The following is a 24,565-nucleotide window of genomic DNA, read 5'->3' as shown; positions in this document are numbered from 1 at the left end:
ATTTATTTATTTTTGGCTGCGTTGGGTCTTCATTGCTGCGTGCAGGCTTTCTCTAAGTTGCGGCGAGCGGGAGCTACTGTTCGCTGAGGTGCACGGGTTTCTCACTGGGGTGGCTTCCCTTGTTGCGGAGCTTGGTCTCTAGTAGTTGTGGCATGCGGGCTCAGTAGTTGTGGCACGCACGCTCAGTAGTTGTGGCTCGCGGGCTCTCGAGCGCAGGCTCAGTAGTTGCAGTGTACAGGCTTAGCTGCTCTGCGGCATGTGGGATCCTCCCAGACCAGGACTTGAACCCGTGTTCCCTGCATTGGCAGGCGGATTCTTAACCACTGCGCCACCAGGGAAGTCCCTAGCCTACATTTATTCATTGGTCTCTAATCATCTAGACATTCATTGGTCTTTAATCTGTTGTCTCCTACATAAAACTCTTTATTGAATCTTTTAATTTTTTGAATAAAATGTCTTTTTATACTTTCCAATCTCTCTGAGCTCTCAAAAAAATCTTGATCTCTCTCCACTGTTGCAAAAATAAGCTCTCAAATATCATTATTAAAACAACAATACCTAACATTTATATGATACCGTAGAGTTTTCTAAGACTTTTCACATGCACTATCTCATTTGATCTCCTCCAGGAAGCTTTCCTGGATACCACCCTCCCTGGACAGCTACATATCCATTTAAGTCAGGTACTCCTCCTCCAAACTACCATGAATCCTGAACAATGCATCTCTCACTGCACTTAAAATCATGTTGTTTTATAATACCTTTATAACATCTGTAAGCATCTTGAGGAAATGGACCACCTCATTCATTTTTTTTTATTTCTTCAGCACTTAGCACAATGCCTGGCATATAACAGGTATTCAATAAATGTTTACTAAATGAAGTAAATAATGTTTACCAAATGAAGTATCGTTGACCAAATGATAGAATGTGATTAATGAACAAAGGAACTAATGAATCTACCTCAAAAGACAGTCAAGACAATAAAGCTAATTTCCATTCTAAAAATTAGGACAAAGAGGCTTGGTGAGATAGAGTAAACAATCCAGAGTCATACAGGAGTCATATGAGAAGACTGGCACCAGATCAACAGTCTCTGACTCTTAATTCAATGTATATTACGTCACAGCTCACCCTACCCCCATTTCCCCAACGAGAAAAGCCTAACGGATTCACACAAAGCATAACTGTGAAGTTGGAAAATGAAGAGAACTAGTAACTGAAGGTAAATGAGTGATTCTCTCAAATTAGAAACAGGCTTTGAATTCCAACTACTCAGCTCATATTTTATTTCACTAAATCAACAAAATCATAAGCAACATCATTATTTTATGTACTACTACAGAAGAAAAAAATACTGCCATTTATCATTTTAAGATACAATCATAAGGAATACCACAATTTTAGAGCTCAGAAAAATGGAAAAAATGTGTCTCACAATAGATGAATAGGTATGCTTTGCAAATATATATACCTTCTCTCAAAATTAAACTGACCCAAAGCTTTTTAATATTTTTGTAACTTTATTACAAACTATTTTTGTGACTTATTAAGTGATGCTATCATAATTTTTTTTTTATTTCAGAAACAGATCACAACAAAATTCAACAACAAAAATTCAACAACAAAAAGATCACAACAAAAATTCAACAACAAAAAATTTGCTACAGGGAATTTTAGTAGTTCACATAAAGGATGTTGTTACCTTGTAGCCTGTGACAGCCAGTTTAGAAAGTCCATCGACATAGGGTCCCAACACACTGTGCTCTCTGACTCTTAAAGTTTGACGGCTTCTGTTCAGTAAAAACAAAAGAATCAATTTTTAAACAATTACCTGTTTAAAAGGACTCAGCCGTGCTCCATAAAAATATATACTGAATTCAACAAAGATCCCACATAAATAGAACAAACAGACTTGATCCCAGAAGAATTTAAACCAAAACTTAAGATCTTGACTAGTAAGAAAAACTTCATAATGTGGTAAAATATCACATCACTCAAAAGGGTACACTGTGGGATGTCTACTACCACAAAGAATGCAGAGTCAAATAAATACAAACAATCTACTTGTCAGATCACAGAATGTGGCACAAAGAGCAGAAACTCAATAAATGTTAACTGTGCAAAAGAAAGAAAACTACAGACAAATCTCAGTCATGAATAAAGACAAACAAATATAAACAGACAAAAATAAAGACAACAGGCTGAATCTAACAGTGATTTAAAAACATAAAGTTGGACTGTCCCAGGGCTGCTAGGTTATTTTAACATTGAAAAAAGATTCATGCTCTTTACCACAATGATAGACTAAAGAGGGAAAAAAAAATACATGATCATTTCATACATAAATGATTTCAACAAACTGAAAAATGATTCAATAAAATTAAATACTCATTCATGATTAAAAAAATAAATAAACCTCTTACAAACAAGGAACTAATAAAACCAGTAGAGGGCACCTGCCAGAAACCTACAGCATATAGCATACTTAATGATATCAATCAAAAAATATTAAGAATATTTGTTGATGACTGATTCTATGTCAAAAAAGCTCTTCAAAAAATCTAAACATTACAATTTTTTTTTTTTTGACTGCGCTGTGTGGCTTACAGGATCTTAGTTCCCTGCCCAGGGATTGAACCCGGAACACAGCAGTGAAAGCGCCATGTCCTAACCACTGGACCACCAGAGAATTCCCTAAACATTACAACTTTTTAAAAGAGTATTTATTGATGGTGAGATTACAAGTGATTCTTGTTTTATGTAACTTATTATTTTCTAATGATTTGGAATCTTACAGTACCCTAGGATCAACCACCAAAACTTTACTTACTACTATAAAACTGTATATAAAATACATATAGAATATTCAACTTAGAATATATCCAAAGATCAGAACTATTACAACTTTTTTCCTTTCATATTTCCCTTTTTCTTAAAGACAGTGTATACTGCATTATCTCTTGAGTAAAACAATTATATTACTACACATAGTAGGCGGTGAATTAATAAGATCAGTACTTGAATAAAATAACTAGTTTCTCTCAAATAATCTTTCGCTGAAAAGGAATCACCTTCAGAGTTTTTAATCCATTCACTTTGGCTCTTCAGAAACGCTACAAAAATCCTCGAGAAACTTTCATGGAGGAGACAACAACAGCTAACACTTATTGAGCACTTACTATGTGCCAGTAAATGTTCTAAGACCTCAGGTCTATCAACCCAGTCTACCTTCACAACAGCCCTCTGAGATATTATGTAACGTTATCATCCCTTCTATACAAATGAGGCCAAGAAAGCATAAGGAACTTGCCTTGCCCAATAGGTAAAAAGTAGAGGACCTAGATCCAGAGCCAGGTGATTCCAAAGCCCATGCTGTCAATTACTAAACTCTACACAAGACAAACATATAAGATATTACTAAAGACTATTAGCAAATTGTAGATAGTAAAGTTCAAGCTATTTACACAAGCACTGTGGAATATAAAACATGAGAATGAAGTCAGCTAAGAATTTCTGGAAAGAGTAGGAATTTCTGGGATCTCAAAGAAAGTGATGCTTTTCACAGAAATGAAGGTGCAAGAAAAAGGATTCAAGGCAGAGCCAGAAAAAGTACAAGGGCACAATTTTTAGCAAGATATGGGTACCTAGGCCACAACCTTCCTCCCTCTGGACTTCCTTTGGTTCCCTGTTTCAACATCTGTGCATACTGCCCTCTAGCCCCATTGGACAGCTGAGTCACTTTCAAAACCTCTGATTTCTCCACACCTCCATGCTCTGGCACAGGCTGTCCCCTATGCCTGAATCGTTCCCACCCAGCTTCTCAGTGGACAAATTCCTACTCAGTACAAATTCATCAAGCACTCTCTGTGGAATCTTCCCTTCTCCTCCGGGCAAAGACAGTCACTCCCTCTTTGCTCTCACCTATTTTGTGTGAGCTTCCTTCATGATTTAAAAGCATTACTGCATTGATTCATAACTATTTTGTTTCCAAAACTCCCATTCTGTCCACACTGAGCTCTTCATCTATGACTGCATAATGCCTGGCATACAGTGATCACTCAATAAACATTAAGTAAAGTTCTGTATAAAAACACTAAGTGGGGCTTCCCTGGTGGCGCAGTGGTTAAGAATCCGCCTGCCAATGCAGAGGACTGGGGTTTGAGCCCTGGTCCAGGAAGATCCCACATGCCACGGAGCAAATAAGCCTGTGCGCCACAACTACTGAGCCTGCGCTCTACAGCCCGTGAGCCACAACTACTGAAGCCCGCGCACCTAGAACCCGTGCTCTGCAACAAGAGAAGCCACTGCAATGAAAAGCCAGCACACTGCAACCAAGAGTAGCCCCCGCTCACCACTGTTAGAGAAAGCCCGCGCACAGCAATGAAGACCCACCCAATGCAGCCAAAAATTAAAATTAAAAAAAAACCAAAAAACCCCAAAAAAACCCACTAAGTGCCGGGGGCTTCCCCGGTGGTGCAGTGGTTAAGAATCCGCCTGCCAATGCAGGGGATGCGGGTTCAATCCCTGGTCCGGGAAGATCCCACATGCCACGAAGCAACTAAGCCTGTGCGCCACAACTACTGAGCCTGTGCTCTAGAGCCCACGAGCCACAACTACTGAGTCCGCATGCCACAACTACTGAAGCCCGCGCACTTAAAGCCCGTGCTCCGCAACAGGAGAAGCCACCGCAATGAGAAGCCCGCGTGCTGCAACAAAGACCCAACACAGCCAAAAATAAAACAAACAAACAAACAAACACTAAGTGCGGGAAATTCCCTGGCGGTCCAGGGGCCCAGGTTAGATCCCCGGTCAGGGAACTAAGACCCTGCAAGCTGCGCGGCACAGCCAAAAAAAAAAGGGAAGAAACACTAAGGGCCAATTCAGCCTCATATGAAAGGCCTGCAGATCATTATCTTTGCTAAAGAAAACAGATGCGGGTGAGGAGCTGACAGGTTTAGTTTTCTCTTGATTGAGGGCCACTGTGACCCACTGCTTCTGAGACCAGCTTTCCTGGATCGTCCTCTTCATCCCAACATAACTAGATGCGCCCTCGCCGTCCTCCGCGCTTCCTATAAGCTTCAACTCACGTGGCTCTTTGACCTTCCAAATACTGCTCTTACAGCAATAAGCCACAGGCTGTGGTTTTTATCTGTTTCTTTCTCTCCATTGTTGCACTTCCGTAAAATCTAACTCAGAGAACTCTGGGCAATGCACAAATTTCCTCAGATACCCCTTATCTTCCTCATTAGCTTCAGTTATGACTGCAGACTGAGGACTGCATTCTTGGTGGCTTTCTAATACTTTTAAGACACTTCTCTTTCAAAGCCTATGCCATAAAACTGGACACTTTTTCCCCTTGAGAATCATGAAAATGAACAATCTTGAAGTCCAGGTTTCACTATTTCTGATTATGTCACAATGTTACAATTCATCTGCAAACAGACGAATTCCATTCGAAATTTCTTGGTTTAAAACAAACAAAAAACACTCTACTTGATTAAGGATACCAGTTACACTGATACTCAGTAACTTAACTATCAATACGTATTTTTTGTTTGTGCTTCTGGATAAATCTGAGAGAGAAGGCATAACCCAAATACATGCTGCTCAACCATGCTTCCCTGCCCCATCTCAGCCCTAGTTCAAAAGCCCAGAACTGGTTGCAGGAAACCCCTTAATATAACTAAAAACTAGAAAAATAACTCTCTACTCAAGTTCAGTATAAAACATTTCACTTAAGCCAACTTATTAAAAGTCTGTTTTAGTCCATGATACCACAACATTAAAGTCTCAAAGTCATTTACCCTTTGGGATCAAGAAGGTCTCTAACTTTTTCATTGTAAATTTCCATATAGGACACTTCTACTTTAAAACTCTGCTCTTCGTTTTCCTCTTTCTGGGTTCGTTCAAAGAGTCCACTGCAAAGTCTTGGGATTAATCCAGGTTGGTCAGCTGTGCCCATCATGGTGTAAGATTTTCCAGATCCTAAAAAAATGGAAATCATAATTATTACTGTCTCCTTGAGAAGTTTAAATACACAGCCCTCTTTCCATTGCTCATAATGAAATCCTAGCACTTAGCAAAATGCCCCAAATAAGGAATATGCCCAAATATAATGATGACACTAGTAAGTAGAGAAGCTTTCCAATTATACATGTAGAAGTCAAAAGTACACATCCTTTAGGAAGAAAATAAAAACCTTCTTTAACTATCATCATACTTAAGAAAAAAAAAAAAAAAAAGACCTAAAATGACTGAAAAATTGTGAGGTTGGAATACTTTCCTAAAATTGAACTGGAAAGATCCATATGATGAATATTATGTGCCTGCTTCCAACCACTAATCATAGCATAAAAAATGTACATTATCCCTACAGGCCCCAGAGCAAATTAACTTACTACCACTACCCTTTGGCAACAGTGTAGAAATCAGAGTCATCTTCTTTTTCTACTACAAAATTATTTTCTCCTATGTACCAAAAACACATATTCATTAAAGAAAATTTAGAAAGCATAGGAAAATAGAGAGGAAAAAATTAAATCACTCATAGTCCTAACAAGTCTTGAAAATATCATAACCATTTTTCCATGAAGAATAGTTTTCAATTGGACAAGCTATACGATATACCTTTATAAAAGTGACTCCTTCACTTTAAATAGATTTCTTTCCTGTTGACCACAGAGGTATAGAAGTCAAAACACTCCTTTATCAATCACAACTGATAAGATGCTAGCAATATGTATTCTTTTTGGTATTTTCTTTGTTAGGATCTTTATTTTAAAAAAACAGATTATTTAACAATTACCAGTCTGTCCATAGGCAAAGATACATGCATTGTAGCCATCAAAAGCATTCTGAAGGATATTCTCCCCAAGGCACTTGAAAACATCATCTTGACCTGAAAGAATGACAGAGAAAAAGGTAGGATGTTTTAAGCCAAAACTACATATGAACAATTAAAAAAACAAAAAACAAACAAAACTCTCAAAAATGCACTTTTTTCTCAGCTTGTTTATCTACCAAACAAGATTTTTAAACTTGATGAATGTTTCCAAAGGCTTATGTCTTTCAGATTATTTCTAGTTAGCACCTAACAGAAAATGAGTGAAAAGTTCCTGATAATATGAACTTGAATCAACACTGGCCAAAAAAAACCCAATGAACTGCTAATTTTATAAACAATGATTATAAATATCTGAAATGTATACTTGGGACCTAGGTGGACCTGAATTCAACTATGTACCACTCAGCCAATGCTTTATCCAGTGTGTACTAAAGTTCAAAATAATCATATATATCAATTCCCTCTCCTTTTCCTCAATGATAATGTTAAATTACAGGGTCTACAATACATACCAGCTGGGAGAGGGAGGAAGGTCTGGGACATTTCTTCTAGCTTTCAACCATGGACATAAATAGTAGGGTCCAATTCCCCTCCACAGGCTAAATTAAATATGTCAATAACTAAATGTGACTTTGACAAATTATTCAACTTCTTTGGGTCCTGAATATAATATGAAAGAACTGGATGCTGTTATGCTTGTTACATTTTGAACGCTATGAACAGCATTCCATTAGGCCTCACTTTCTAGTTCATTTACCAGATCAATTCATCCTCATCACACTTCTGATTCTGAAGCAATCCTTAGAGTCATCATGGGGCCAGCCAGCCCAAGTTAACCTTAACTTTTGGAAACAGCTGTAGTACTACTGTTTTTCACGATAAAGGCCAATACAATACGACACCCAATATTTAAAAGATTGCTTAGAAACGGGTGTCATAAGCAGTTAGGAAGAAAGGAAATATATGGTTATCATTGTAGTCTTTTTTTTTTTTTAGATTTTTTTTTTTAATTTGGCTGTTGCTGTAGTCTTAAACTTGTAGTGAAAAGGGGCTTGAGACAGTCATCACTGAGGAGAATAAAAGAATGGACTCCCAGAGCAAATTTAGAGAGAATATGGCATATTCCTCTCCATTAAAGAGGGAAAAGGGGGACTTCCCTGGTGGTCCAGTGGTTAAGAATCCACCTTCCAATGCAGGGGATGCGAGTTTGATCCCTGGTCGGGGAACTAAGATCCCACGTGCCGCGGAGCAACTGAGCCCTCATGCCTCAACTACTGAGCCCGTGTGCCTCACCTAGAGAGAAGCCCACGTGCCACAACAAAGAGCCCGCTTGCTCTGGAGGCCGGCACCACAACTAGCGAGAAGCCCACCCACCACAATGAAAAGCCTGCGTGCCGCAATGAAAGATCCCACGTGCCACAACGAAGATCCTGCATGCCACAACAAAGATCCTGAAACTAAGACCCACCTTAGCCAAAAATAAAAAAAATAATTTAAAAAAAAGAGTGAAAAGGGACACTGAAAGCCTAAGTGATTTACTGAAAGTCAGAGACAGGAGTGGAGCTTGGATTAAGCTCAATGTTTCCTTTCCTCCTTGGCTAGAGTTCTTTCATTACACCAAGCTGCCTCTCTAGACCATATTACAAATATCTAAGGGAATCTACGTAGCTACTGCGTGCTATGGTCGTGTGTAAGGCCCAGGGATGCATGTAAGACAACCTCAACTGTGTGCCCTGTTAATCTAACTTTATCATCTTATACCGACAACAGTGTACCATGAATCTCCCATTTCCCAATCAACATTAAAACTCTAATAGCAAAGACTGGAGGAAGTTCTCTACGTAGTTTCTAAAATTACACAAAATACTACTATGATACTTTATAGGAAAAATATTAAAACACCTTTCTATATTATCAGTAGTTAATAGGATGCTGGACTCTTACCTGCATACTTTTCTCTGACAGATTCATCCATAGACCAGAAACAATGATCATATGCAAATACCTGTTGAAAAACAAAAATAATAAAGTTTGTATTAAGAACAAAACTGTAACATACTTATAATGTTATAACAATGTCACGACACTGATAACATTGTTCATAACAGTGAAATAAAAACAACTTCCTGTCTCACAATGGAGGTTAGTTATTTATGGTACAGTCTTACAATAGGCAAGTAAGCACCCTATAGATGATATAGATCTTTATTTCACATGGAAAACTTTTCACAATGTTAAGTGAAAAGGGAGGAGGTTACAAAGCAATATATATAATATGATGGCTATTAGACATACACACAGTTACATATATAAAAGCTTATTACTGCCCGTAAGATTAGTGATATCTTTGTTTTCTTCTTTATGCTTTTATGTATTCTCTACATTCTTACTTTTCTCATCAGAGAAAACAAAGATTTTTTTTAAAAAATAAAATGTAAAGATGATTACTACAGCATGTGGAGAATGCAGATTCTTTAAATAAACTATAACATGCCCATGGTCGATACTGTGTAGCTTCAAGAGCAAAGAAGACTAAGATTCATATATTAATGTAAAAGCTATGAAAGTCTGGACCATGATCTCATATTTGTACAAAAATCAACATACATAAAAAGTAGGAAGAATATACATTGGAAATATTAGTAATACATATTGCTACTTCGTGGGATATCACAAACGATTTGTTTTGATCTTTTATTTTATTACTTTCTAAAATACGCTTTTTTTTTTTTTTTTTTTTTACTTTCTTTCAAAAGTCTTTTTCACCGATTATATTTTTAATTTTTTGGATTTCATGTTTTACAGTTTAGTCTTTTTAAGGATTTTAAGTGTAATTGTTTTTAAATTCATTTCAGTTTGCATTTCAAACTCCCACTTTTGGAGTTTGTTGCCTCACTTCCTGATGACAGTTTTCCTCTTGTGCTTTATATGTTAGTTTGCAAGTACATCTGAATTGGGAGTTTGCATTTTATGGTTTACGTGATTGCCTGTTTTTTTCCTCCCCCTTTGGCCCCCCTTTACACGAATAGTTATGCTGCCACTCCCAGCTACTGAAGCCCAGATTTGGGTCCTTCCAAAGCCCAATGTCTCTACTCCCTCCTACTTACACAGAAATTGGCTCAATGTTGGTGGCCAGAAATCTTTTTCTTTTTTAATATATAATTTTTTTCCCTAAATTTATTTATTTATTTATTTATTTATTTTTGGCTGCATTGGGTCTTCGTTGCTGCACACGGGCTTTCTCTAGTTGCGGCGAGTGGGGGCTACTCTTCGTTGTGGTGCGTGGGCTTCTCACTGTCGTGGCTTCTCTTGTTGCGGAACATGGGATCTAGGCGCGTGGGCTTCAGTAGTTGTGGCACTCGGGCTCAGTAGTTGTGGCACTCGGGCTCAGTACTTGTGGCTCGCGGGCTCTAGAGTGGAGGCTCAGTAGTTGTGGCGCACAGGCTTAGTTGCTCCACAGCATGTGGGATCTTTCCAGCCCAGGGCTCGAACCCATGTCCCCTGAATTGGCAGGTGGGTTCTTAACCATTGTGCCACCAGGGAAACCCCAAAAATCTTTTTTTAAGCCTCCTTTCCTGACGGAGCCTCACCCAAATCAGTTTTCACGTCGTGAGCTTCTCTGGTCCTCAACCGTACACAGGGTCCCCTCTAGTCTGCAAGGGCTGAACCTCCAATCCTCCGAAAACCTGCGTCTGATCTCAAGGCCCAGTAAATACGCTGCTTCGGCCCCAGCCTGCGGCTAGTCCCTGCAGTGACATATGTTGTTTTTGAATATAATGACATGATTTTAATATTTTAAAATGTCTTATCTGTCCCTGCTATGAGTTTGGAGTTGGCAGAAGAATGTTTCTGTGTGAACTCACAAGGCTATCATATGGACCAGAGGTCTAAGAGTTACATTTTTTTAAAAAGGAAATTAGATTAGGATGGTAAATTAAGTATGCATGCCTATATCCACTTCTACTTGAAATTAATGCAAAATGATGGAGAGAGGGAGGGAAAGAGCCTAAAAGGGAAAGAAGGGGGGAAAGGAGAGCAAGCTTTTGAAAGCAAGATTGCTCGCTTACACCTGGACCAGAAATTGAGAATCCCTGAAAAACAGCTGCAGTGAGACTGGTGCAGTGTGGGGTGGGGACCACAGGGAGAGCACAGGCCAAATCGCTGCAGGAGGAGATGGCTGCAAAGCTAAGAGCAGCTCCGGGAGTGCAGCAGGAAAACAGCTCAGTGAGCGGCTAGGGGCCCTGGGGGCAACCAAAAGGGCAACTGGCTAGAAACACCTTTAGAGCAAGGAAGGATCAGAACACCCACATCTTTGTGCAAAACAGTGGCACGAGGCATTTGTTCCCTGGGGTGGGGCAGTGATGGGGGAGCAAGGCCAAAAAGGTAGGCAGAAGCCCAGTGACGGACAACACCCCGGAGGAGGTGGGAACCCTGGAGCCCGGAAGCCGTCCACCCAGCCTCAGCACTATGTGGTACATTACTAATCCTCAACATTTTTCCAGAGCTAAACATGTGTCTGTCAATAGTGCTGGCTCCCTATGTTAGCAATTCTCCAACAGAGAAGGGAAGGAAAAGAAGGAGGAAGGTGGAAGGTGGTCCCAAAGGACTGTAGATCAAAACCTCCAGTGGGGGCTGCTTTTCCAGCTACACTAGTCAGCAGGGAGAGATTAAATAAGATGTGAAGCTCAAATTAAGTCTCTTCTGTTCTAGCATTCAGCTCTCATCTCTTAGCACTTTATTTGATTCTGCTCTTACCAAGGTTAAATAGACACCACCCTGATTCTTTGCTTGTAAGCTTAGCTCACACTTGAGCCGTCCATCCATGTGCACATCTCAGAGAACAGGCTCTAAATGGCACTCCTCTCCCTACAACTGCGGGTTTTTCTTTTCTTTTCTTTCTTTTTTAAATTCAGGGAGTTCCTTCACAATTCTTGTTCTCAATTCCAGTAGAGAAGCTACCATTAAAGTAACCGCAACAACGGCTGATACTACACGGGAGGCCCTGGGGTACAAGGAAGTCAAGAAGCTGGTGACCAGCAGGTGGGGAGCGGGGAGCTGGGAGCTGAACCCAGCCTTTGAGCCCTTTGTCTACTCCCCACCAGGCCCTTCACCACAGGCTGGATTCGCTCTCCTCCCCAGTTACAGGAAGGTGACACAGCCTGGTACAAAGTTGGGAACTAGGAATGCTTAGTTCTTGTTTACTAACAACGCTGAATGGTCCTCTTTAAGTTTCAGGAACTTTGTAAATTATTATAGGTATCTTCCAGCCACAGATTTCCTAAAGCAGACAAGCCCTTTTCTTTCTAAATAAACATTTTTCCTTTAAAATTAAAAAAAAAAAAAAAACAACTTCTTTTAAGTAACAGAGAAGAAACACACATTCATTATAACAAGTCAAATAACACCAAAACATAAGGAATAAAGGTCTCCCATTCACCAAGCATTTTCTCCTTAGAGGGAACCACCATGTTAATAATGTGGTGTTGGCCCTTCCATATTTTTTATGTCAACACATTTTCTCTAAACGTTAAGATACAGTTGAATTAATCTCCAGCCTCTGCTCCATCAAAAATTAAGAAAACAAAAATAATGCAGCATCTTTTCACAGAAAAGATAAAACTAATGAAATTAGTTCTACATATATAAAGAAGTCAGTGTCATATTAAACTTTTTTTTTTTAAATCATTCAGAGTCCCAACAGACAAGTCTATACATACTTTAGCAACAATAATAGAGAATGGAATTACAGTTCAACCACGGACTCTTAAACCAAACTCCAAGAATGTAGATAAAAATCTAAATTTCCTGGAAAATTCCAGAGAATGATCAATTCAATAATACAGTCCTTGTGCCTACTTTGGCACAACTACATTCCCTAAGAGATACAGGAACTGACCCACACCACATAAGTTTCTTTAGAATCTGGGCTCAAATCTCAGATGAAAGCATATTCCCTTGAGGAAGCTGTGGGCCAGGGCAGGTTTCTGCTGGACTGAGAATGTGTCCCCAGCTGTCCCAGGAGAAACATGGATGAATCTGCCTGCTATGGTTCTGACCACAGTATGGAACGAGCAGTTTCGAGCCAATCCACGGCGAACAGCAGGGCACAAAAGGAATCTGTGTTGTAGTTGCCAGGAGACTGGACAGAATTGGTCAAAGTACAAATAGAGCTTTTCTATAAACCTCTTACACCAATAAATGGCTTTGGATTTATGAACAGGCTGACAGCTTGCATTACTTTTTTTTTTTATAAAAATGCCAGAGAAAATATTTTTATTTTTGAGAAGAAAATTACCAGTACTTCAAAAACATGCACATAAGACCTTCACAAGCATCACATAATAAACCAAATCTCTTACCTTTGGCTGGCTTCTGAGTTCCCAAAAGAGATGCCATCAATGACATGAAAGAAAAGAGAAAGGGTTTAAAATTTTTTTTTTTAGTTAGAAGATGCTTTTTGAAGGGTAAAATAATAAATATCATGTAAATCTTTATTAAGAATACAAAATATTAACTTTGAAATCACATAGCAATTTGAAATAAAGGATAAATTAATATCTATTAGCTAGTAGGATATAGTGCTAATTATAGAAAACTAACGTATCTCTCAGGTAGAAGAAAGATTATCTGAGCACCGGATAATTTTTAAAGTCCTAATATTTCTGCCTTCTACCTTTTGCTTATCCTTGTATACAACTTGTAAATATTTTTTTAAAATTCTTTACTTTTTACCATCTGATTTTATTTCCAAGCAGCCTTCTCTGCTTTGATAAAGCAGCAGCTTACTCTCTATCTATATAGGACCTTCTGCCAAAAAATTCTGTTCTAAGAAAAAAAGGTTAAAGGAACAACTAATTTTTTGCCAGTGAGCGACTACTCATTCAGTTACTCACTTACTACTTATTCCTCTATGTTGACCCAGGTGCCTCCAACCTCCCTCCCTCTGAAAATGCCACTGGCTTACATCTCCTCAGGGTACAGGAATATAACTCAATCCAGTATAATTCTGAGATAGTTTTAAACTTAGAAGCTGTAAGAGAAGCACACAGAGCTCCCTTCACCCAAACTCACCAATTGTTAATATTGCCACAGCTGCTATGTCATTCTCCCCCCCTCCCTCTCTCCCCTCTTCTATATATTGATACACACACACACACACACACACACACACACATATATTATTTTCTCTTGACCATCTGAAGGTAAGTTACAGACATGCCCCTTCAGCCCTAAACACTTCCGTGTATAACTCATAAAAACGATGATGTTCACTCTCACAACCATGGGAATAACTGGCCCTTCTCAGAGGATCAAAATGCCAAGTGAAACCTGAAACTTGAAAGGAAACTACATGGAAATACTTCAAATGTCTGGACATCTTGTGCCTTTGTCTCATAAAATTTTCTAAATTTAATATTTATTTGTATCAAATGATTGATTTCAGATAAAAAGACTAAATCACCAAGGAAAGTAGCAAATGAGTGACACTTGTCTAACAGATTTTGGAGTAACAGCCAATGTGACTAACACATAAAAGAAAATAATTTCTCTGGGATAGGAGATATGGGGAATCTTCCAAACAAAAAGACCTGGGAAATACCAGTAGAGATGACTAACATACGCTATCATCTTTTTGTAGGTTATTTATAAGCAAAGCAGAATCTCATCAGTTTCAGAAGGCACAGTTATAAGCCCAGCTGGAGGAAAGAACAGAGCCAGCATATATGAAATGCCCACATTAGGCCAGGTACATTGTATGCTACTTCATTTACCTTTCACAATAACTTTGAAAGGTGCTATTATCATTCCAGTTTTACAGATGAAAAACTTAAGGCTCAAGAGTTAAATGACCTGTCCAAGACACAATAATAATCAGTGATGAATCTGGGATGCAAAAGTAGGTCTTCCGAATCCCAAGTCCATGTTTTCTTCCTCTCCCACACTGGTCAAAACAGTCTCGTCAAGCTTCTCCTAGACTTAAGAATCTATGAGTCATACATTAACAACTGCTCCTGGTAACAGAAACATTTCCCAATGTATTAATTTCCTCCATTCTAATTATTACACCCAATAAAAGGTCACCACTTGGTGCTTATGCCAGTGTAAGTTTACTTATTCATTATATTTATAAAAACTCCAGACTGTCTTTTCTGAGAGGAAAAATAAGATGTTTAGCATGATATTTTAAGTAAAACATTTTTATACAAAAATCAGCTCTTCCTAAAAGACAACCAACAAATATGAAATTCAACAACATATGATACACAGCAGAAGAATCCATGGGACTAACCTGAATGTAGAACGTGATAATAAAAACAGAAACAAACCAGTAAATTAATTACAGAGCTAAGTTTCCAGCTAGGGATTCTGGTGGCTCTAACAGTAATGCTCAAATAACCTACAGAGCCATTGGAAACCCAAAGATGTAATTACAGCTCTGTACAAAAATAAATAAGTAAATTAATTAATTAAACAAAACCTTTCAACTTGTAGTTGCAATCCAATATGGCAATGCCTTACTATTCCAAAATCCCTTATTTAGAAACCTCAGCTATCCAGATCACAGTGGAGATTTAAGAAGCAGAGAAAACCAGCCCCTTGACCAATCAAAAGAGATGTCATAAAGTAGAAGCATGAGAGTCTGAATTTCTGAGTTTCTGTTGTTGTTGTTACTTAAGTTCATTTTGAATTTCCACACTTACAAAAAGTTCCAAAACCAGTACAAAGAACTCCCGTGTACCCTTCACCCAGCCTCCCCAAATGATAACATCTTATTAAAACCACAGCTACAATTATCAAAACCAGGAAATGAACCATCAACACAAGACTTATGAAATAATCTAGAGCCAACCTTACACAAATTTCTTCCCACCTGCCCCCCTGATGTCCTTTTTCAGGTCCAGGATCACACACTGCAGTTGTCACGCCTCCTCCAACTGGGGACGGTTTGTCTCTCATGACCCTGACACCTGGAGAGTCCTGGGCAGTTATTCTGTAAAATGTCCCTCAATCTGGGTTTGTCTAATGCTTCCCCATGACTAAATTCAGGTTATGCATTTTGACAGGCCCCACAGAAGCAATGTTGTGCCATTCTAAGTACATCAATACCAGAAGGCACATCACTATGGAGAACAGTACGGAGTTCCTTAAAAAACTAAAAATGAGAGTTACCATATGATCCAGCAACCCCACTCCTGGGCATACATCCAGAAAAGACAAAAACTCTAATTCAAAAGATACATGCACACCAATGTTCACAGCAGCACTATTTAAAATAGCCAAGACATGGAAGCAACCTAAGTGTCCATTGACAGATGAATGGATAAAGAAGACATGGTACATATATACAATGGAATATTACTCAGCCATAAAAAAGAATGAAATAATGCCATTTGCAGCAACATGGATGGACCGAGAGATTATCATACTAAGTGAACTCAGAAAGAGAAAGACAAATATCATATATCATTTACATGTGGAATCTTAAAGAATGACACAAATGAACGTATTTACAAAATAGACTCACAGACACAGAAAACAAACTATGGTTACCAAAAGGGAAGGGAGGGGAGGGATAAATTGGGAATTTGGGATTAACGGATATATACTACTATGTGCAAAAATAGATAAACAACAAGGTCCTACTGTATAGCACACAGAACTATACTCAATATCTTGTAACAGCCTATAATGGAGAAGAATCACTTTGCTGTACACCTGAAATATTGTAAATCAACTATACTTCAATAAAAAAAATACCAGAAGGTACATGATGTTGTCCCAATCTCACTGCTGATGATGGTAACTCTGGTCATTGGTTACAGTTGTATCTACCAGGTCTCTCCACTGTAACATTACTGGTTTTCCCTCTGTACCTTTCTTGGGGGGGGGCGGTGATATTTTAAGACCATGTAAGCACCCTTTCTCATCATACCTTCACCCATGAATTTTAGCATCCATTGATGAGTCTTGCCCACAACAATTACTGTTGCCCAAATTGTGACTGTCTAGTTACTGAGATGTTAACAGCCCAGGTGGATCAAGATGGGTAGATGTGCTTTTTAGGAAGATGATGTTTCAGGAGACAACAAATGATTTGATTACATATTTTGTAGTTTTATTTTATTTTATTTTAGGCCGTGCCACGCGGCTTGCAGAATCTTAGTTCCCCGACCAGGGATCGAAACTGGGCCCCCTGCGGTGGAAGCGTGGAGTCCCTAACCACTGGACTACCAGGGAATTCCCTGATTACATATTTTGGATAGAACTGTTTCTGTGAATAAGCTGGTCACCTCTCCCTTTTTACTCACCTGGTTTAGGGGCTTGTGCTCACTTCTCTTTTCAATAATAAATTACACTATAAAATTAAGTCAAATTATAGTCTTAATCTTTAGAATGCCACGATATGAAGAAGAAATTTAGTGATTATTTTATGTAAGTTAATGATCTTTGGGAATTTTTATCAATACTTCTGACCATGACAAAAATAAAATTGATATTGAGTCCAAAAATAAACCACAAAGTACTGTGTATGTGTAAAACAAAGCTATATCAGAACTATGAGTTATAAATCAATTACTGCTGTCAACTACCAAAATCAAACGTTACATCCAAATATCATCACCTCTTTTAACTTTAAAGATTTAAGTTTCTGAAACTTTCACAATTAGAAATGTCTGGAATCTGTTTTAACAAGATCCCACTCCAACCCGTTCTATAACAGATGTGTTAACATCACAAAGGGTTTATTCTAATACGGCCATACTATGTAAAGATATTGTTTCCTTTTCGGACTTAAGCTGGCAGTACCAGCAACCAAACAACAATCTGCGTGATGATCATTATTTTTTCTTTGTCACCCCTCCCCCGATGTGCTTTTCCACATAAGGAATAAAGCTGACCTGACTAAAAATTTAGACACTGACTAGACTCACAAAGGAAGTTCATCAATCTTTGCTGATCTAGCTAACTTTAAGAAGTACAAATATCACTAAAAGCCCTGGTCACTGTTTCCTCAACATTTAGAATACTACATTCAATTCTGAAGAATAAATTTTAAAAGCATCACTGATAAAGTAGACTATCTTGGAGAATAGCATTCCAGATGTAGAGGGGTTTAAAAATGATACCACTGATAGAATAAATCAAAGAACTAGAAATATGTAGCCTGGACCAGGGGAGACTAAAACAAGACATGATGCCATCTTTGGTAGGATCTACTAAAGAAAGGTAAAAGAAAAGGGATAGCTCTTTAATATAAGAATAGTTAGCACTGTGTGAAACAGCCAGCTCGCCATTAGTGGAATTATCTGAAGAGAGAACAGGAAAGCATTTGATGAAGATGTTGTAGAAGGAATGAGAAGTTACACTGGATTACTTGTAGAGCTCTTTATTTACAATGAGAAAGCAAACAGTAAGCATTCAACAAGTTATATTCAATATTTCTATCAGGGACACGTGCAGACCACTGGAACATCAGAGGTAACCCAAGCTACAGTTCGAGCATTACCTCCCACATCACACCCCTAGAAGAGTCCTCCTCTCCACTGAGCTACTGTCCTTCCTGCATTCCACACGCCGACACTCAGATGATGCCATCCCTCTAACAACTCTGTTTGTTCAAGCCCTACTCATGTGGGAAAAGCTCAGATCAAATTCTATCCCCCTCAAGAAGCCTTCCATAAGAACCCCAACCAAAAGTGAGTTCTCCTTCCCCCATTCCTATAAGTCAAAACTCTCTACTGCTCATGCATTACCCATCACTCTCACATTATATAAACTTTTTAATATAAATGGGTCATCTCCTCAACTAGACTACAAGCTTCTGAAGGACAGAGTGTGTCTTCTAGCATTTATCAGTGTCCAACACAAGGCTTTCTGATTCAGCTAATGCTGTTTAAGCTCTCTAGGTGAACTAGCCCCTCCCGCTATCTCAACCACATCTTGGACCATCTTCCTTTCACTCACTGGCCTTTTCTAATTGGCCCAGTGTACACAGTTTTCTAGTCTCTGGGCTCTCATTCATGATTTTCTTTCTGCCTTGAAATCTTGAGGCTAACTCCTACTCATTTGTCGTTTCTCAGCTTAGGTATTATTTCTCTACATGTATCTTTCTTAAACATCCAATCTAAATTAAGTCATTTATGTTATTCTCAATCACAGTATTCCTGATAGAATAAAAACATTTCTACCACCATCTCTGCTCTCTAAAATCATATCCAAAACAATAAAGCAAACAAGAAACAAATACAAATTGAATCTTCAATGAAACTAGGAGATAATTATAAATGAAATATATTACATGAACACAGAAAATGCATCCACAGAATGCCAGAAAGGGTCAGAAATGAGTGGTGCTGAGTATCCCAGAAGATGGGGGGTAGGGGGCCTAAAAAACAGTAAGAACATTCAGGTCACTACCTCTGATATATATCCTTCGAGAAACTTCTTTAAATCAAGACAAAAGACAATTCTCTCCTATTAAAATCTTCCACCCACACAAACTACAATTGGTTGAGAACAGAGGGACATCCAAAGAATACAGCCACTGAACCGCAACTGGCATATTTCATGATCAGAAAACGTTAGAAAGATGTTTAATAAATTCCATAATTTCAAGTTACCATATACTGAGATAGCATCATTCAAAGAATACACTATTAACTCAATCAATCATTTGCGAATCATCTCAAACTCACAAGCAGAGTAAGTTTTAATTCACTGTCCACTTTCACTACAAGGAAGTTTAAATCTGACCAAAGAATTAAATCAATATTGATTCACTTGTGTGGTTTTTTTAAATAAAATATATTTCACATGATACGTTAACAGAGTAATACACATTCACTTTAAAAATTACATGTTAAAATAACTTCAAGGCATGCACAGAGATTAGGATAGATTATTGAAATACTCAGATTTGGACTACTCTAACTTGGAATCCTGGGGATACAAGCTTAGCATAGAGTTATTTTCATGGACTAATAACTGAGCACCAAGCACTACATTAAGTACTTTATATTCATCATAGTAATAACCCTATGAGATATCCTCATTTTACACCTGAGTTACTTAGCATTCTGAAATTAACACAGCTAGTGGAGATGGAATTAAGATTCAGACTGGTGTGTGCCTGATCCAAAGCCTACATTCAAGCTGCTGGGGGCAAACACAAGGCACTCAGACAATCACTTCCCCATTTCAAGCTATGGCGAACATCACTAATGAATCACAACACTCCTGTTCTTCATTAAAAAAAACTTTATAACCTACGGCAGCCTTGGAGGGAAGTACTAAAAAGATAATTAAATATTAAAATAATGCTGGGACTTCCTTGGTGGTCCAGTGGGTAAGACTCCATGCTCCCAATGCAGGGGGCCTGGGTTCGATCCCTGGTCGGGGAACTAGATCCCGCATGCATGCCACAGCTTAGAAGAAGTCCACGTGCCGCAACTAAGAGTCCACATGCCGCAACTAAGAGTCCGCATGCCACAACTGAGACCCGGTGCAACATACATACATACTTACATAAATAAATAAATATTTTAAAAAATAAAAAATAGGGCTTCCCCGGTGGTGCAGTGGTTAAGAATCCGCCTGCCAATGCAGGGGACACCGGTTTGATGCCTGGTCTGGGAAGATCCCACATGCCACGGAGCAACTAAGCCCATGTGCCACAACGACTGATACCATGAACCACAACTACTGAAGCCCGTATGCCTAGAGCCCATGCTCCGCAACAAGAGAAGCCACCGCAATGAAAAGCCCATGCACCGCAATGAAGAGTAGCCCCCGCTCACTGCAACTAGAGAAAGCCCATGCGCAGCAACAAAGACCCAAACGCAGCCATAAATAAATTTAAAAATAAATTTATTTTTTAAAAAAAGAAATAAAAAATAATAAAATAATGCTAAATATGTCAGAGAATAAAGCAATTAGAAATAAGATATTTGGAAATTACTTAGAAAATTTACAAAAATAAGTGTCACAAGATGAACAGAATATTTTCACTGTAAGCTTCCAAATCAAATTTGAAATTGTATTTTTAATCAATTTTAATTACACTATTAATATTAATCTCTTCTCCCAAAAACTAACTTGGATTTAACTGCTACATGTCACAGACCCAAATATTCTACCATTTTTCTACTAAAAGTAAAACCTGAAATTTGAAAGGAAAAAAGACACCTATTCTTCACTATACAATTATGGAAGCCTTTTTCTTCTTCTTCTTTCTTTTTTTTGTAAGCAGGGATTGTGTTTGTTTAGCTCATAACATTTCCCAAAAGAAAGGCTTTATGTCACCCAAAATAAACCATGCTTCCATCATTTCCATGTTTGTAAATGTTTATTTTAATAGGCAAAGGAATAACAGAGAAAGTAAAATAAACTAACAAAAGCCTTGGTCATTTGTGGAATGAAGAAAAGAGTGAAGACATGGAAAGAGGAAAAGGATTAAGGATTAAGTTGAGGGCACTAGCAGGAAGTGGTAACATTTTACAGCCTAAGAAAAAAGCAGTAGAAATAGATATTTTGAGGAACCAAATATGCCTGGAACAGCAAAACCAGAAATCCCTGTATTAGACAGAAAGGACTCCTTAAACTACAAGCAACTGCACAGTCACCCCGGTTACTTTATACTTTGTGTGAACTAACTAGCCAATTGGTTAACTGAAGGAAAAATTGACCACCAACTGGCTGCTGAAGGAAGACTGGAAGAGGATTTGAGTACTAAATAAATCACAGAGGACTGAGTGTTCAGTTAAACCTCGGCATTTTCTTAAAAGTTACCAATTCTGATGTCTTTAAAAAATAATAGTTTTAAAGATATAAATAATCTAATATATTCTAAATATGTTTATGTAGTTTTAACAATTTTATTGACATATAATTTATATACCATAAAATCATCCATTTTAAGGGAACAATTCAATGACTTTTAGGAAATGTATAGAATTGGGCACCCCCCATCCCCCATGCAATCTAGTTTGAGAACATTTCCGTCACTCCAAAAAGTTCCCTCAAGCCTGACTGCACTCAACCCCAGGTCCTTCCCCCAGCCCCGAACAAACAATGATCTGCTTTCTGTCCATCTTCTTCTGTGGGCATTTCCTATAAATGGAATCATACAATATGTGGTCTTTTGCATCTGGTGTCTTTCACTCAGGCGTGTTTTGAGGTTCATCCGTGCTGTAGCATGTTATCAGTTCCCTGTTCCTTTTTATTCTGGGTGAATAGTACTTTGTTTATCCACTCAGTAGTTGATAGGCATTTAGATTGTTTCCAGTTTGGGGCTATTATGAATAGTGCTGCTATGAACATTCAAGAACAAGTCTTTATGTAGACATTTATTTTTATTTCTATATATCTGTGCAAGTATAGATACATAAGAGAAGAACTGTTGGGTCATAGGGTTAGTATATATCTACCTTTATAGGAAACAAACTGTTTTCCTAAATGTGTGTACCGGGTTACATGTCCACCATCAACATGTGAGAGTCACAGGTGCTCGATACCTTCACCGTCACTTAGCACTGTCTGCCTTACATATATAGCCATTCAAGTGGATGTGAAGTGGCATCTCACTGAGATTTTAACTTGCATCTCCATAATGACCAATGAGGCTGAGAGCCTTTTAAGATGTGCTTGTATTTCATTCTAAAGAACAGAAAAATTCTCACCATCTAGTTTCTATCCCTATTTTTAAAGTATTATAAGGATTGACAAACTCCTGATCAAATCCACACTTTTTCCTTATTTTCATTCATATTTATTTCTCTGTATCATTTCTAACTATTACTTCATTCATTGCTTTTACCTCTTTAACCACTTCTGATTTTCTTCATGGTTTTTGTGTAGACATTCATTTTTATCTCCCTTGGACACCTAAGAGTAAAACTTTTGGGTCTTACAGTCAGCATACATTTAACTTCACATTTACTACTTGTTTTATGATCTGTATGTGCAAAACTACCCATTTGAAATTCAGGTCAATCTTTTTAGGACCAAGCTCAGTATGTTAGATTTTATTTTAGTAAATTTTATTTAATTACCAATGTCCACACTGGATGATTCAACACATACACTTGAGTCATTATGCCAAAGTCATTCTTATTGCATTACGTCTTGAGTTTCTAACTATTCCAGGCCTATAATCAGATGGCACCATGGACTTAACAGTTGAAATCCCCAAGAAGCTTGCAATATAGTTGATAAGATAACAAACCATTAGATATTGAAGACGTTGTCTTCATGGCATGATGCTGTAGGGAAAACTACTCTACACTAGCAGTTAGAAACCCTTCATTCAGTTTCCCTTCTGCCTTGCTTTAGCTTTGTGATCCCGGTGGTCACTTAACCTCATCAAACCTCTCTGCTACTTCAGGACCCAGGCTACCACCTACATAATCTACTTCACGCCACGTAATATCCTATGTGGTAGGGAAAGAACGTGGCTTGGGAACTAGGCAGATGTGGGTTCAAATCCAGATTCGATACATGTTTGTGCTCTTACCAGGTCCACACTATGCATTCCATGTATTATTGTCTTGAATCCTCACAACAACCCTAAAGGATAGATCCTGTTATCATCCTCATTTTACAAGTGAGGAAACTGAGGCTCAGAAGATTACGCAACTTGCTCAAGTCGATGATTAAATATTGGATTGAGGATTCAAACCAAGGCAGAAGCAATACTCTGCTGAAGGGACACAATCAAAAACATGTAGGTCTTGTGAGATCATCAATACTGAGTTTTCTTCCCAGGAGCAAGCTGCTAAAGTAAATTCTGTGTAGTGGCTCACCCCTCTCTGTATTAGTTTTTCGTGCTTCTGTTTCTTTCTCTCTTTCATAAAGTCTGGTTTCCTGAATAGGCAAACAAACCTCAAGGAAATATGCTCTACTCCCCAAGTAGACCAAGTGGTACGTGGGGAAAGGGGACGCAGGTAGAAAAGACTTGTCAAGCTTACCTAACAAACAAGCAAAATACATCAAGTTTTGTGCAACATGGAGTGGGGGAGGGGATGACACTTGACACGGGAAATGGCTTAGAGAAGAAAAAAAAAGGCACCTACATCCTTTGGTTATTTCATGTCCCAAGATACAACCAACTAACTCTTAAGAAGCAGTATGGCTTCAGAACTTAGGGTATTCTTCAACTAAACTAAAACGTTGTGAAGAAAGCAGCAGCAATCTTTTAATGCATTAGTTTGAAGGACAAAGAAAAAAGCACTGGAAGTTTTTGAATGCAAATTTAGACTCTTGGAAATAAAAAAGCAAATGAAGATATGAACTCTTAAATTTAAAAAACAATCTGCATACAACATATAGGTAACAAATACTGCACAGAGGTATACTTGCAAATTAGTTTTGTACACACACCTTCATACATGAGTGTGCCTGCAATAACCAAACAGGATACCCAAATATTAACGAGTATTACCATTTCCCAGTAGTGTAAAAGAGACTTGCCTAAGAAACTTGCTTGTATAAAACTGCTGAAATTATTTTAAAGCATTCCACAAGTCTAAGTCCGTATTTTTTCATATCTTTATTACAAGAGAAGCTACCTTTTGTTACTGTGTGTCAATTACCTAATACACTTTAGTTCTAAGCTTCACAACAAGCCCTACTGGTAGGTCCTACACTCTCTATTTTACAGAGTAATAGGGAAAGAATAGCACAGAGAGGTTAATTAATTTGGTCAGTGGCAAAGTTGGG

The 24,565-nt window shown here is 38.2% G+C and overlaps 1 protein-coding gene across 5 annotated transcripts in view; it reads right to left on the bottom strand.

Moving 5' to 3' along the window:
* KIF13B (kinesin family member 13B) overlaps positions 1–24,565 on the bottom strand; it is a 193,459-nt gene that overhangs the window by 119,848 nt on the left and 49,046 nt on the right. For all 5 annotated transcript variants that reach the window (XM_059926821.1, XM_059926822.1, XM_059926826.1 and 2 more), the window contains exons 3-7: positions 13,207–13,219; positions 8,792–8,852; positions 6,809–6,901; positions 5,808–5,988; positions 1,706–1,793 (exon numbers count right to left, since the gene is read on the bottom strand). In XM_059926821.1, the coding sequence (XP_059782804.1) occupies positions 1,706–1,793; positions 5,808–5,988; positions 6,809–6,901; positions 8,792–8,852; positions 13,207–13,219 (436 nt within the window). The remainder of the gene's footprint in view (positions 1–1,705; positions 1,794–5,807; positions 5,989–6,808; positions 6,902–8,791; positions 8,853–13,206; positions 13,220–24,565) is intronic.

This window comes from Balaenoptera ricei, chromosome 6 (assembly GCF_028023285.1).
Source record: "Balaenoptera ricei isolate mBalRic1 chromosome 6, mBalRic1.hap2, whole genome shotgun sequence".
In the NCBI taxonomy this organism is placed as follows: domain Eukaryota; kingdom Metazoa; phylum Chordata; class Mammalia; order Artiodactyla; family Balaenopteridae; genus Balaenoptera; species Balaenoptera ricei.
The sequence above is the reverse complement of the archived record's forward strand: the minus strand, read 5'-3'. Positions and strand labels throughout refer to the sequence as shown.